This window comes from Pezoporus occidentalis, unplaced genomic scaffold (assembly GCF_034315485.1).
Source record: "Pezoporus occidentalis ecotype Australia unplaced genomic scaffold, CSIRO_AGI_Poc_V1 ctg244, whole genome shotgun sequence".
Lineage (NCBI taxonomy): Eukaryota > Metazoa > Chordata > Aves > Psittaciformes > Psittacidae > Pezoporus > Pezoporus occidentalis.
Genome location: NW_026914330.1, coordinates 212,194 through 226,736, shown reverse-complemented (window position 1 = coordinate 226,736; position 14,543 = coordinate 212,194). Strand labels below are relative to the sequence as shown.

At 61.6% G+C, this 14,543-nt stretch overlaps 2 protein-coding genes across 7 annotated transcripts in view; one reads left to right on the top strand and one right to left on the bottom strand.

Moving 5' to 3' along the window:
- The first annotated feature begins 2,229 nt into the window (after positions 1 to 2,229).
- On the top strand, positions 2,230 to 9,483 carry GAREM2 (GRB2 associated regulator of MAPK1 subtype 2). Of its 6 annotated transcripts, none has more exons than XM_062622605.1 (7): positions 2,230 to 2,454; positions 3,696 to 3,836; positions 4,460 to 4,531; positions 5,352 to 5,482; positions 6,211 to 7,326; positions 8,075 to 8,238; positions 8,357 to 9,483. In XM_062622605.1, exons 1-7 carry the CDS (start codon positions 2,304 to 2,306, stop codon positions 9,222 to 9,224), a joined length of 2,643 nt encoding a protein of 880 aa, XP_062478589.1. In that variant the 5' UTR covers positions 2,230 to 2,303; the 3' UTR covers positions 9,225 to 9,483. The 6 variants fall into 6 exon arrangements, with proteins under 6 accessions (XP_062478589.1, XP_062478592.1, XP_062478591.1 ...); XM_062622607.1 differs by having other exon boundaries at positions 2,231 to 2,420; XM_062622611.1 differs by lacking the exon at positions 2,230 to 2,454 and adding an exon at positions 2,826 to 2,874.
- Positions 9,484 to 10,454: 971 nt separating this feature from the next.
- Positions 10,455 to 14,543, bottom strand: part of HADHA (hydroxyacyl-CoA dehydrogenase trifunctional multienzyme complex subunit alpha) — a 28,019-nt gene continuing 23,930 nt past the window's right edge. The window contains exons 16-20 of the mRNA XM_062622624.1: positions 14,101 to 14,169; positions 13,527 to 13,722; positions 12,546 to 12,660; positions 12,143 to 12,288; positions 10,455 to 11,070 (exon numbers count right to left, since the gene is read on the bottom strand). Coding sequence (XP_062478608.1) covers positions 10,925 to 11,070; positions 12,143 to 12,288; positions 12,546 to 12,660; positions 13,527 to 13,722; positions 14,101 to 14,169 — 672 coding nt within the window. The 3' untranslated portion in view covers positions 10,455 to 10,924. The remainder of the gene's footprint in view (positions 11,071 to 12,142; positions 12,289 to 12,545; positions 12,661 to 13,526; positions 13,723 to 14,100; positions 14,170 to 14,543) is intronic.

The following is a 14,543-nucleotide window of genomic DNA, read 5'->3' as shown; positions in this document are numbered from 1 at the left end:
CTCTTGGACCTGGCACCCGCAGCTGCTGGGATGTACCAGTAAAACCTGGGCTGCAGGAGCTGATCGCTGCTGCTGAGGGGTTATGGGGCTGGGCTGTTGCTCTGTATCATCTCCTCAGAGAAGTTACAGGCTGTTCTTTCTCTGGGGCAGGGCTGTAGGAAGTGCAGTGGTGTGTTTGTGTAGAACAGTGGGTGGGGGGTGCACCCAGCTCTTGGGATGCAAGTCAGACCCCCGGGTATCCCCGGCTCGGTGGAGAGGACCTTTACAACTGCCTTTAAGGGCAGTAGCTGTTTCAGCCCTTTCCTCATGGAAGAGCATTAGGTGGGTTTGCCAGCTCTCCAAGAGCAGTTTTCAAATCCTTCCCTTATGGAGCAGAGTCCATTTGCCCTCTCCAGTCTCTGCAAGCTGCCCTCGCCGCAGAGAGTGGGTGCTCCCGGGGCTTCCTGCAGCCTCTGTGACCCCTTGCTGGAGCTCTGCCAGGGCCCCATCCCCGTGGCATGGGATGGCGGAGGTAGGACGTGCTTCTGCCGCTGGCCTCCCGCTGCCATGGTGCCGGTAACCGGGAGGAGGGGGGTTTGTGCTGCTCTCGGAGAGGAGGCTGCCGGCGGGGGGCTCGCAGCGAGGCAGCTCTGCACAGCCGTCGCCATTGCGGTGGTGGTTGTGCGACAGGCCGGCGGGCAGAGGGGACCCGGCGGGGACACTCCCGGTGTCCCGCTTCTTGCTATCACCCCCGGCAGTCTTGAGCCTTTCCCCATCCTCCTCCTGCAGCTCTGTCGTCTCTGCTCCGCCCCCATCCCTGCTTCACCCTCGTCCCTGCTCTGTCCCCGTCGCTGCTCCATCCCTGTCCCTGCTCTGTCCCCATCCGTGCTCCATCCTTGTCCCTGCTTTGTCTTCATCCCTGAACCTGCTCCTTCCCGGTCCCTGCTCCGTCCGTGTCTCTGCTCCATCCCCATCCCTGCTCTGTCTCCATCTCTGATGCATCCCTGTCCCTGCACCTTTTAATTCCCTGCCCCGTCCTTCTCCCCGCTCTATCCCTGTCCCTGTTCCAACCCCATCCCTGTTTATTCTGGCAAGTTTTCCATGTGTCCCAACAGGTTTGGGCTCTGCCCCCGAGCACCCCACTGCTGCTCCGACGGCACCTTTGGGTGCCCCGCTAACCCGCACCAGGACCCCGCACCGAATCAGGCCCTCGAGGAGGGGTTGGGGTCTCCAATACCCATTGCTCTGTCTGAGGTGTATGTCAGGGAGACAGCGGGTAGCAGGGTCCAGCACGGTGGCACATCCCCAGGCCTGGGCACCGACCCTGCAGGCAGTGGCGGCTTCCTCCACTCTTTCACCCTCCACTTCCCGGGTCACCCCGAGGCGGTGGCTGGGCGTGCAGCGCCCTGCGTCCCATGTTCCCCTCTGCTGTTCTGCCAGAGACCCCAGAACGGGTTTGTGAGCGAGCATGTCCCTAGTGCAAGGGGTGCGGGGACCCCTGAACCCGGTGTCCCAGCTCGGGGTGGCTGTGAGCCTCCAGGGTGCGGTGTCCCTGCTCGGTGTAACGATGGTGTCTCAGCCCCGGAGTCTCCCTGACAGAGATGCCCCAGCCGGAGGATCCCTGTGCTGGTGATATCCCTGCCGGGGAGTCCCCATAATCGCCGTGTCCTTGCTGATCATGGTGATGTCCCAGACAGGGGAATCCCGCTCCCGGAGCCGGCGCCATTCGTGCCTCGGGTGCCCAGTGCCATTCGGGGGGTCCCCGCCCCGCTTGGGGCAGCATTGGGCTCCTCCTCCTGGTCTCCCCTGCAGCGCCAACCCCGTCTCGGCTCCTCCAGTGTCGGTCTCTCCTGGGGACCCCCCGGCGGGGTCCCAGCGGCTCCGAGCCCCGGAGCTGGCTCCGGCTGCGGGACACGCGGTGTGTGTGGGGCGGGCTCCCGGTGCCCCCTCGCCTCTTCCTCCTGCGGCCAAAGCGAGCCGAGCTCACCGGTAGCCCGGAGGGGCGCCGGGGCTGAGCCCGCGACACCTCCGGTAGCCCGGGGCGAGCAGCGCCTCCTTTCCCCACCCGCCCCGGAGCGGTCCCCGACGGGGTGGCCGGGCCGAGGGGAAGGTTGGGGGGGTCCCCCCGGGGTCCCCGCCCCATCCCCGCCCCCGGGGGGTTCCCGCCTGCCGGGGAGGGGCTGGGGGCGGGCGGGGGGCGGCTCCTCCCGCTGCCCCGCTCCCACCGCCCCCCGCCCTCCCCGGCCCGGCCCCGGCCCCGGCCCCGCCGCTGCCCCGGCCCGGCGGCGGCGATGGAGCCCGGCCCGGGCCCGGCTTGAGCCGCGATGCGATGGAGAAGCTGGCGGCGGGGCTGGCCCGGCTCCGCTGGAGCCCCGCGGCGCTGCCCCTCGACGCGATCGTCAGCCAGTGCCGGCTGCCCACCCTCGTGTGCCTGGGGCAGGGTGAGGGGCGCCCGGGCGGGATGGGGGGCTGGGGGTGAGAAAGGGGGGTGAAGGGTGGAGGGACGAGGAGGAGAAGGGGGGGGGGGCTGGAGTGATGGAGAGAAGGAGGGAGGGAGGGAGGAAGGATGGAGAGGTGAGGAGGAGGGAGGGAGGAAGCCTGGAGTGATGGGGACGAGGAGGGAAGAAGGCTGGAGGGACCAAGGGTAGGGAGGGAGGCTGGAGTGATGGGGAGGAGGAGGGAGGGAGGCTGAAGTGATGGGGAGGAGAAGGGGGGGGGAAGGATGGAGAGGTGAGGAGGAGGGAGGGAGGAAGGCTTAAAGGGAGGAGGTTGAGTGGGAGGATGGAAGGGTGGGGAGGAGGGAGGAAGACTTGAGAGTGAGGAGGAGGAGGGAAGGAAGAGGGCTGGAGGGATGGATGGTGGAAGGATGAGGTGGGAGATAGTAAGACTGGAGGGGTGAGGAGGAGAGAGGAAGGCTAGAAGGATGGGGAAGAGGAAGAAGGCTGGAGGGAAGAGGAGGAGGGGAGGACTGGAGGGTTGAGGAAGAGGATGAGGAAGGAAGGCTGGATGGGTGAGGAGAAGGTAGAGAGAAAGGCTGGAGGGATGAGGAAGAGAAAGGTGGAAGACCAAAGGGACTAGGAGAAGGGAGGGAGGCTGGAGTGAGAAGGAAGGAGGAGGGTTGGAATGTTGATGATGATGAGGAGGGAGGGAGGAAGGCTGGGGGCCTGGAGAAACTCAGTGTGTGTGTGCATGGAGGTCCCTGGTCCTCACCTGCAGGCTGGTCGCCATCCTCACCCTTTCCGGGTGCCACCCCGGAGGAGGTGGCACCAGGCTGGCAGGGGCTCGGGGTCACCATGTGCCCTCACCACCCTCCCTGGGACACGGCCTGGCTGGGAGGGGGCCGGGCTGTGACTGCCCCACACGCAGTCCGGGTGGGGAGCAGGGGGGTGCACAGGGTCATCCTGGGGTGGCCGAGCAGGATGTGTCCCCTCCGGAGCGGGGTCCATCCCTCCGCAGCAGGGTGGGTGCTGGTGTGGGTGCCGGGGGGTGCAGCAGCAGCGGTGGGGGCCCCCGGGCTGGCCCCGGCTCAATAAACTTGTTGTTTGCGGCGGCTGCAGCTTTTCAGGGGGGACAAAGAAATTGTTTCCTGGGCAACTGGTGGCTCTTGGCAGCGGGAACCTGCGCATCCCGCCGCTGGCTGTCCCTCCATCCCCCGTCCCGGCTTCCACGGGGGGTGAGGGTGTCCTGGGGATGGTGACAGCCCCGTCCCCCGGCAGGAGAGCGCGTGGAGGGTGTCAGTGCCCAGGACGTGCTGCTGGTCCACTCCTGCCGGCAGTGGACCACGGTGACCGCTCACAGCCTGGAGGAGGGACACTACGTCATTGGCCCCAAGATCGACATCCCGCTCCAGTACCCAGGTGGGGTGCGAGGGGTGAAGACAAGGGTGCCGGGGTCCTGGGGGTGAGGACAGGGGTGTTGGTGCCTCTTGGGGCAGCAGGGCTGGGACCCCCACTCTGCTCAAGTGGCTGGACGGGGCGTGCTCCAGGGTGGGCTGGCCTGGGGAAGCAGATGCTCTGGTTTGGGGGCTGCTCTCAGCCCCTAGCACCCTGCCGGTGCCCAAAGCAGGGGGGGCTTCAGAGTGGGGCTGGAATGGGATAAGGACTCTGGTGGGGATGTGATGGGATGCAGACAGACAGGATAGGGTTGCAGACAGGGTATAGAGGCAGGGATGGGGATGGGATGGAACGGGGTGGGACAGGGACACAGGGGATGGGATGCAGACAGGGACAGGGATGGAGACAAGTGCAGGGGTGGAGATGGGGCTGGGGATGGGAGAGGGTTGAAGATGGCATGAGGACAGGGACAGGGACGAGAAGAGATGAGGATGGGGAAGGGATGGTGACAGGTAGAGCGATGAGGATGGGATGGGCTGGGGATGGGGTAGGGATCAGGATGGGGACAGAGGTGGAATGAGGGTGGGCTGAAGATGGGGATGTGAATAAGAATGGGAATGGGACTGGGGCTGGGGCTGGTGATGCAGATGAAGGTGCTGAGATGCTGGCGGCCGCCGTAGCAAGAGCCTTAATGACCACTCTAAGTGCTCGCCATGTCGGTAATGAGTCCTGCTAATGAATAAATAATGGAAAATGGAGGGGGGGAGGGGGTTAATCGCCTGTCCCGGGGGGGGGGGGGAGAGAAGAGGGGAGGGGGGGCACTGTGTTAACCTGCTTCGGGGGGGGGGGGGGGGAGCTTGGCAGTGCTGGAGCTGCCCTGGCACATGAAGCCTGCACCGAGCCCTGTGTCCCCATCACTGCGGCCCCAGCACCGCTTGGCACGGGCTGGCACTGGAGCTGGTGCCGGGGGATTAATATTCCCGTCAGGTCTGTCCCCGCCGAGGCGATGCCGATGGCGGCAGTTTTGCTGCTCCAGCCTCTGCCTCTGCTGCTGTCCCTTGCTGCCCAGCCCCATACCAGGTCTCCCACCCAAGGCAGGAGGCGGGAGAGGGGGGTGGGGTGGTGGGGGTCACAGGGCCCTGGTGGGGCTCGAGCAATGAGGGGGGCAATGGGGGCTCCACTGGCTCTGCCCTGGGTGGGTTCCTCCGTCCATGGGGCGTTTCTGTGGCTGCTTTGTGGTGGCTCCTGCAGCTCCAGCAGTGCCGGAGCGGCATCGCAGAGCCAGCCCGTGTGCTTTGTCCCACCCAAACCACGGCCTTGAGGCTGTGTATGTATGTGGGGCAGAGCTATGGGGCTGCTCTGGTGTCCATGTGCAGCAATTGGACACACTGGGTGAAGGCCACAGGATGTGCCCCCCCAGAATGTGATGGGGACCCCAGGATGTACTCAAGGGTGGCTGCCCCTCAGTGAAGGGCCATGCTGGGCCAAGCACTGAAGGTGGGCTCCTCTCACCACTCTGGGTTTGGCTGTCCCATACAGGGAAGTTCAAGCTGCTGGACCAGGACCGGGACATCCGTGAGCCCGTGCAGTATTTCAACAGCGTGGAGGAAGTGGCCAGCATCTTCCCAGACCGCATCTTCGTCATGGAGGCCATCACCTTCAGTGTGAAGGTCTGTATGGGGGCAGCAGGGGACACTGGTAGGGCAGCAGGGAATGGTAGTAGGATGTCAGGGGACATTGTGGGTCAGTGTTGGGACATTAGAAGAGGATAGTGGGACAGTGAAGGATACTGGTGGGACATCGGGGGTGGTGGTGGGACATCCGCAATAGTGGTGGGACACTGTGGGTAGTGGTGGGACACCAGGGGGTGATAATGGGACTAAGGGAATGGTGGTGAGACATCACAAGAGGACAATTGGACAGCAAGGAATGGTGCTGGGACATCTGGGGGTGGTGGTGAGAATCAGGTGATAGTGGTGGGACATTGTGAGTCAGTGGGGAGACATCAGGAGGGGACAGTGGGACATGAGGGGGTGGTGGTGAGACTTCATGGGCTGCTGGTGGGACGTCAGCACATGGTGGTGGCACGTTACAGGGTGGTGGTGGGACATCAGGAGGTGGTTGTAGACATTGGGATAGGTGTTGGGACAAAAGGAGTCAGTGATGGGACAGGAGAGGACAGTAGGACAGCAAGGTATGGCAGTGGGACATCGAGGATAGCGGTGGGACATGCAGGTACGGCAATGGGGTTAAAAGAGGTGTGCAGAGGAGGAGTTTGGTAACAGGACCTCAGGAGAGAGCAGTGGGCCAGCAAGGGATGGTGGTGGCACATTACGGAGCAGCGATGGGGTGTCAGGGGACAGCGCCAGGGTCCCATGGTGGGGCTGTGCCGGGGCAGGTGGTGTCGGGGGAATTCAGCGAGGACAGCGAGGTGTACAACTTCACGCTGAACGCTGGGGACGAGCTGACGCTGATGGGACAAGCTGAGATCCTCTGCGCCAAGACGGTGAAGGAGAAGTCGCGCTTCAACACCATCCTGCGGAAGCTGGGCAAGGCGGCGCCGGCAGCGGGCGCCAGGCAGGTGAAGGGCAAGATGCCCTGCCTGATCTGCATGAACCACCGCACCAATGAGAGCCTCAGCCTGCCCTTCCAGTGCAAGGGCCGCTTCAGCACACGCAGCCCGCTGGAGCTGCGGCTGCAGGAGGGCGAGCACACCATCCGCAGCATCATCGAGAAGGTGCGGCTGCCCGTCAACGTGGCCGTGCCTAGCCGCCCCGCGCGCAACCCCTACGACCTGCACGCCATCCGCGAGGGACACTGCTACAAGCTGGTCAGCATCATCTCCAAGACCGTGGTGCTCTGCTGCATCCTCCGCCGGGAAGAGCTGGTCCCTTTCCACTTCCTCCTGCTGACCGACATGCCGCGCTTCCAGCTGCCCGAAGGGCTGCTCGCGGGGGACCCGCAGCTGGAGAAGCTGCTGCGGGACAGCGCCGCGTATTGCCACGACCGCTTCAACCCCGACGAGTACTCGCGGGCCGTGCGGGAGGCCAAGCCTGACTTGCTGGAGGAGTGCGCCAGCCCCCGGCGCCTCCGGCTCTGCCTGCCCGCCTGCGCCCGCGAGGAGCTCAGCCAGCCCCTGCAGCGCCTCTCCCTCTGCTCCTGCAGCACCGCGGGGCCCCGGGAGCCCACCGCCCGCTGCCAGGGACCGCGCGGCATCGCGGGGGGCACCCCGCGCCCGCCGCTGCCCGACTTCCCCGACCCCGACCGGGAATACGTGACCCCCGACTGGGCTGAGCCCGAGTTCAGGACTCAGGAGCCGCTGGAGATCCCCTACGAGGAGCTCTGGAGCAACCCCAGCCTGGAGGGCTGCTGCGAGCCGGGCAGCGCTGCCGGCCGGCAGGACCTTGTCTCCTTCGGGGTTGTGGCCCCGCTGGGGTCCCTGCACCGCCCCAGTGTGCCCGGGGACGAGCCCCGCGGGGGTAGTCCGCCCCCTGTGCCACCCAAGTCGGAGGCGGTAAGAGCCACGCGATGGGGAATGATGCACTCGGGGTCCCGCCTGCTGCCCTGCGCAGCGCTGTGCACAGGGATAACTGAGTAGTGAGCTCCAGCACGATCCCACCAGCAGCTCTGTGCCGTGGGCAGGGGTGCACAGCCCAGGGCCATGCTGCCAGCAACATGGCACAGCCAGTCTGACCCCCTGCAGGGGTGTTGGGGTGCTGTCCCCTGTCTTTGGGGTCCCTCCCTAGCTCTGTTCAGTCCTCCAAAGCCTCTGCTCCCTGGCACCATGGGGTACGTAGTTCTCCAGTGCTCCCCATCACCAGGGGGGTCCCTGAATCCTCAGGACACCCTTTTACCACGGAGTCTCTGGTTGCCCAGGGCTCTGCACCACAAGGTACCTAAATTTCTTGTGCTTCCCAGCACTGTGGGGTAACCAAATCCTCTGGGCTCCCCTGCACCATGGGGTATGCAAAATTTCAGCCTCTCGCCTCCCTATCATGGGGTACCCAAATTCTTACCCGGGGTGCTGTCCCTTGCCTTTGGGGTCCCTCCCACCTCTGTTTGATTCCCCAAACTCTCTGGGATCCCTGGCACTACAGGGTGCACACTTGTGTGGAGCTCCCCACTGGTACCCAGAGCTTCCCGGATTGACTGGGGATGGTTGCCCCCAACCCCCCCACATCACCCCGCCCAGCCACAGGGTCCCATGGGCAGACTCCCATCACTGGTGACTGGGTCCTGACAGTGTGCACCCCCCCTTCCAGGTGAAGGAGGAATGCCGGCTGCTGAACGCCCCCCCTGTGCCACCCAGGGGCAGCCGCCCCCCGGCACCCTGCAGCCCCCCAGCTGCCCTGCGCTGCTCGAAGCTGGCACCCGCTCCCTCGCCCAGCCCCAGCCTCTCCTACTATTCCTCGGGGCTCCACGACGGGTGAGTGGTGCCGGTGTGGTCTGGGTGTTGTGGTGGGGATGTGGCAGCGGGATGACACCCCGGGGTGGGATGTCCCTGCAGCAGGGATGGGGTGATGGTGATGCTGCTCTTCCTCCAGCAGGTCCGTCCCAAGGAGCGGCAGCGGTTCACCCTCACCCGACGCCTATTCCCTCTACTGCTACCCCTGTACGTGGGGCGACTGCAAGGCCGGAGAGGCCCCTGGGCGCCCACTGCCCCCTGCCACGTTGCCCCCTGCCACCCAGACCTCCTGGTCGGACCCCTGGGCATACGCTGAGCCAGGCGTTGGGGTGGGCGGCAGCTGCTCGACCCTGCTGTCGGGGGCTGAGTCCCCCCTGAAGCCCTATCGCAGCTGCCCCCGCCTCAAGCCCCCACACCCCCAAAAGCGCTTTGCTCCCTTCGGGGCACTCAACCCCTTTGCCAGCCCAGCTGAATGGCCAGAGAGCCCCGAGTGGCCCAAACCACCTTCAGCCCCGGCTGCCCCATCCTCCTCCTCCTCGCCAGAGCCCTTTGCGCCCATTGAGGAGCCAGTGCCCCCCCCTCGCCCACCCAAGGGCTTCGATGGGGACAGCATTGTCATCCATGGGGCGGCCCCGCTCTCTCCTGCTGTCCTGCGCGGGGCTGAAGGCAGTGTCACCCACCTCTACCTGGCTCAGGGTGTCATCGAGGTGCCACCAGCGGCGCGGGGCGATGGGGGGGCCCCTCCAGCTGCTCCCCGGCACAGTGGGGACAGCTCGCCCTGGCTGCCCCCAGCTGACCTCTCAGCCCTCTCGCTGGAGGAGGTGTCCAAGTGCCTGCGCTTCATCGGCCTCTCCGAGGACGTGGTCAGCTTCTTCGCCCGCGAGCGCATCGATGGGAGCATCTTCGTGCAGCTCAGCGAGGAGATCCTGGCCGATGACTTCCGCCTCACCAAGCTCCAGGTGAAGAAGATCATGCAGTTCATCAAAGGCTGGCGCCCCAAGATCTAGCCACAGGTTGGGGACACCCTGGGCAGCCACCCAGACTATAGGTCTTGATGTCTCTGCTCCTGTCTCCTGCCGTGCTCCGGCAGTGCCCACCGGCTGTGGGATCCCCGGCAGCTTGGCCCCATCACCTGGCCCTCCCCCTTTTCTGTTTTAACACTGGACAGTAATTTTGGCCCAAATGGGCTGGAAAATACTGGAGTTTGCTTTGACTGGTTTAACTTAATCCTTGTGGATTAGCGTAATAAAGGTACGGGAGAAAAACAAGCCACCAGAGAACGCCCTTGCTTGGGGAAAGAGTCTGTCAGTGGGGAAGGAGGCTTTGAAGATCTCTCCCATCCTTGCACACCCTGCCCATCTCTTGGGATCTGTGATCCCCCTGCCTGGGAAGATGGTGCTTCTGGACCTGCCCTGGGCTGCCTGCACCCCAGGGTGAGTTCAGGGACAGAAAGGAAGCTCCCCTGCCTGCTGGACAGAGCTAATCTTGGGGAAGGGAGGCAGAGACCTATGCTCAGGGCTGCAACCCCCAGCCAAAAGCACCCCACTCTCAATGGCAAGATACCCCCACCCCTGACTTCAGCCCTATGACCACAGCTCAGTCCTCACATGCACAGCCCTCCATGGGGCAGCAACCCATGGTCCTGCTCTCACAGCCAGGTCCCAGAGTTTGCAGCCCCCCCCCCCCAGGCGGGCTGAAGGCTGGTTACCAGCTCCACAGGCAGTCCTGTGCCTCTCCCAGCAGGCAGCAAAAACAGGAGGAGATGATGTGTCAGCCCGATTTTGGTTTTGGAGCCTTAGGAAACAAGCATGGATGTGGCACGAAGAGTGTGGCATCACCCAGCTCCTGGCCCCAGCCCTGCCAGGATGCAGGAGAAAGGCTGGAGCTGGGGAGGCAATGCGTGGCATCACAGGAAGCCCAGGAAAGGAAGACCGGGCCAAGCTCTGAAACCAGTGACAGGTGCATGGAGATTTAAAGCCTTTTAGTTTAAACTGAGCTCTCCCCACGGGGGTCCCTTCTGGTCTTTGGTTGCTCGATTTGCAATTACAGGCGGGTCCATCTGTCAGAATAACCCCGGCGGCAGTGCTCAGGGCCAGACAAAAGAACCGGAGGCTCCTCACAGCCCCTGATTGATGGCAGAGGTGACAGAGGCAGCCTTTGTTCTGCACTGCCTCCAGCAACTGCCAGCAGCCCCTTGGTGGGTGGCTCAGCAAGCAAAAGCAGAGAGGACCCCAGAGGATTGCCTGAACGCTTTATTTCCGACTTGAACAGTTCCGTTCCTCGGTGCCGAGAGGCTGCTGCCCCAGCGAGACAGGAGGAGAAATAGGTACGGAGTCCAAACCCAGGAGATGGGGGCTTATTCTGTTGGAAGTTTATGGAAAGGCAAAGCTGCGGGGCCAGTGCCATCCTGGGTGCAGCCTGCCCAAGGGGGAGCACTGGAGGTCACAGCATGGAGGTGAACGCAAAAGAAACTCTCTTCCAGCAAGGAACCACCAGGCCCACGGTGGCACAGGACGGACGTGCCCAACACACAGTAGCTGCTGCTAAGGCACTTGAAATGAGTAGAAGCCATGAGGAGATCCGCTGCCACTCTCCTTCCTCCCCTGGGTGCTTTGGAAATTAACCTACAGAGTGGGGTGTCGCTGGAGAGCCGGCGGCTTCAGCTCGAGCTGTCGGCGCGTCATAGGCGGGCGGTGTGGGGCCACGCTCACTGGTGGAATTTCTTGCTGGGGTTTTTGGCGTAGTCCAGCAGCAGCTGGCACGGTGTGAACTGGCAGCCGTACACGGCCTCGTACTTGCGCAGCTTGTCCACCAGCTCCCTGGCTCCGTATGAGTCTGCGTACCTGAAGGGACCTGCAGGGACAGGGGGACACGGCTGTGCCACGGAGGCGAGAAGCACCAAGGGCAAGAGCACTGGATTTGACCACTCCATCCTTCTCCAAAGGAGAGCCCGAGGCGCTCAGCAGGGCAATGCAGGACCTGGTCCCTGCCTGCCCACCTGCACCGAGCGGACACACTCGACTGCTGGGACTGCTCCCTTACCTCAAAGGGGGGAACGAGAGGCATGGGGCAGCAATACTGTCTCATGGCCCAAGAGACCTTGGTACCCTTCAGCTGCAACCCCAAACTCAGCTCATGGCGCATCCATGGCCGCAGCCACCCACCCAGGTTGCAGATGGGTCCAGGAGCACTTTGTTGATGCTCTTGGCTGGGTCCAGTAAGTATCTTGGCCTGAAATGTGCTGTGCACCATGGCCGAGTTTGTCAGCTCACATTTATCTGTGTCCTGGGGCACAATTTCTGAATTCTATGTGCAGCATGAGTAGCATTCCAGCAGTGCTGGATGTGTGCCTGCCCAGCCAGGCAAGTCGCAGTGGCAAGAGATGAGACACCAGAGCCTCATTTTTCACCAAGCATCATATGGCTGCACAAAAGCAAGCCAGAGATTTTCTCAAATTGCAGGGCCTTTACGAGTCCCCATCCCACCTACACCCCACAGCTATCAGGCATGGTCAAAGCTCTTCCTCTGAAGTTCTCCCAGGAAGTGCTGATGAGGCTGGGGCCAGCAAGGCTCTGCCTTCTTATTCAAACCTGAAGACACAGCAAACGACCTGGTTGGAGTCCTTTGACCTCACCAGCCACAGCTCTGTTAAACAGCTGTTACCAGTAGAGGAACTCCACAGGGTCCTTGCCAAAACATCTGACAGCAGCTGTCAGGCTCACTGCCACCTCTCACAGGGTGGGAATGGTGGAGCAACCTCTCTGGCTCAGGCTTTACGTGGAAAAAGGACACTTGGGCTTGTCAGACTGGGGCTCAAACCTGGCCTTAACAGCTGCCTTGCCGCTGGTGCTAGAGCTCACTAGGCAAGCCTGTGACAAAGTCGTTGAACCAAGCCATGCAGCCTAGCACAGCTGAAACCCCTTACCTCCCAGGCACGGGGGGAAGCCCAAGCCGAACACAGCACCAATATCTCCCTCCACGGGGTTGCTGAGGATCCCTTCCTGCAGGCACATGGCTGCCTCATTCACAAACCTCGTCACCAAGCGCATCTGGATGTCCTCCTCAGTGCAGCTGCAAGGAAAGAGCCTGTAAGGGCTGTGCAGGTAACAGGAGCTGGAGGGAGGAGCACATGATGCGAGCATGCACGGGAGACTCTCTAAAGCCAGGGGGAGAGGATGGGTGCTCACACTGGGGGTGTCCCTATCCACATGTGGATAAGGACTGTGCTCTGTGCCATGTCCCAAAGCAGGCACATAAGAATGGCAAAGGCTTGATCAGGTCAGGGGTGGGAGCCAGCCCACACCACTCAAACATGCACAGCTACTTACACTTCAGGATTGGCTGGCACTTGGAACTGTGCTAAGACCTCGTCCATGGCAGAATTGACATTCCTGTTCTTCACCCCCTCCTGGTAAACATAAAAACCTTTCCCTGTCTTACGACCTGCCGGGCATAAAAAAAACAGTCAGTCACATCCTGCCACACATCCCTTTTGCTCCTGACATCTTTGCCACTGATGATCTTGTGTCTCCTGCTGCTGTTAGCACAAGTAGATCCTTCCAGCACAGGCAGCATCTCTGCACTTCGTAGCAAGCCCATTTACTGCCTCACCAAGGACAGAGTGAAGAGGTCTCATGTTCAACCAAATCCTTGACAAGATGTTGCCACTGTGCCAGGCCCTAATGTCTTCACTACTACTAGAGGACAGTCAAATAAAAACACAATTTCTGTGGCTAGAGCAGCAAAAGGACCCTGGGAGCAAGGGACAGAGATGACAAGATCTAAAGAGCAACTCTTCCTGCCAGGAGTCTGGTCACAGCATGGGTCACTGGAGGACGAGAGCTATCATGGTGTATGTGCAGGTCCCACTGATGGACACTACTCCGTTTGGCATGCTCAGAGCCACAGCTGCCTCTGGCACCCAGTGGCATGGCTTCTACCATGTGGATGGAGCTTCTAAAGCTCAGCTCAGGGCTTTTTTCACCTGAGAACATTTATTTCCAGCCACTTGTTCTCTGTGTCCTAGGACACCAGTGCAGGTTTCAGGAAGGGGCCACAGAGAGGTTCACGAGATCTTGTCTGCTGCCTTTGCTTTGGGCAGCATCTCTGCCAGCTGCTGCTGGTTCTGCAAAAGAAGGTCTGGTTCCAGCCAAAGTTCTACCCAGGGTACAGCTGGGAGGGATTCCGGACCCATTTCCAGGACTCTTTATAACTGCTCACACCTGAAGGCAGAAGAAGCTGATGGATACCAGTGCTTTTCCTTGAACAAAGGCGAAATATGTTAAGACTAGAACAGCCTAGTGTCTCACCTAAGAAGCCTTTTTGCACCATGAGCTTGAACAACTCGATGCTGCCTCCTCCAAAGCGCTCGCCAAAGGCCTTGCCAAGGTCCTCAGCCACGTGTGCAGCCACATCTACACCCACCTCATCGATCAACGTGGCAGCACCCACAGGAAAGCCAAAGGCTGTAGAGATGGTGTCTATTTTCTTTGGGTCAATGCCCTCCTGCAGGAATAGAAGGGGAAGCAATGGTATCTCTGGGCAAGTGTCCCGAAACCAGTGTGGGGCAGAAATCCCTCAATCATCTGGGGCCATGGACTGCAACCAGTCCCATTAGCCATCTGATGACTGACAGGAACAGTGTCATCTTGCTCACCCCATTCCTGACTCTCCCTGGTGCTGTGTAGGGAGGAGAGACCCTTGTTACCACATCCCATCAAACCACAGCTCAGTCAACAGTGGCCTGGGGACAACCAGAAGGACTGGGGCTGGTTACCCACCCCCCTTCCTGGCCAGGGCTGGGGTCAGCCTGATTGAGGGTAAGGAGGAAGCAGAGTTTACATGACTCTGAGGCAGAGGCTTGGTAGCTGATGGGATACACACCTGGAGGACTCGGACCACTTCTGCCAGCATCGGTCCAAGGCACCTGGTGGTGTAGAAGCCAGGCCCATCCTATTAAGAGAAGTGCAGCAGAAAGGCAGGTGAGTACAAACTGCAGGAACATGGCCCCTCTCGGTAGCACAAGAACTGCATTTCATGGCCCAAGCTGCAGCTTAGGCACTGACACACAGGACAAGCACACTCAACTCCATTTCTAACAGTATGTTATAGACTGCTAGGACAGTGTTTTTTTATCCTGGAGGGCTCCACAGTGTTTGAAGATTCACTCACGAACTCACTCCCTGGAAGTTCTCACCAGAGTGTTTTTATTTGAAATAGTGCTTGGAGGCTCCAAGCAGGCTGCAAAAGTCCCATGGCTTCACCAAGCCTACCAGGCTGACAAGGGAAGGGGTGCTCAGCACAAGCAGAACTGGCACAAACTGGTT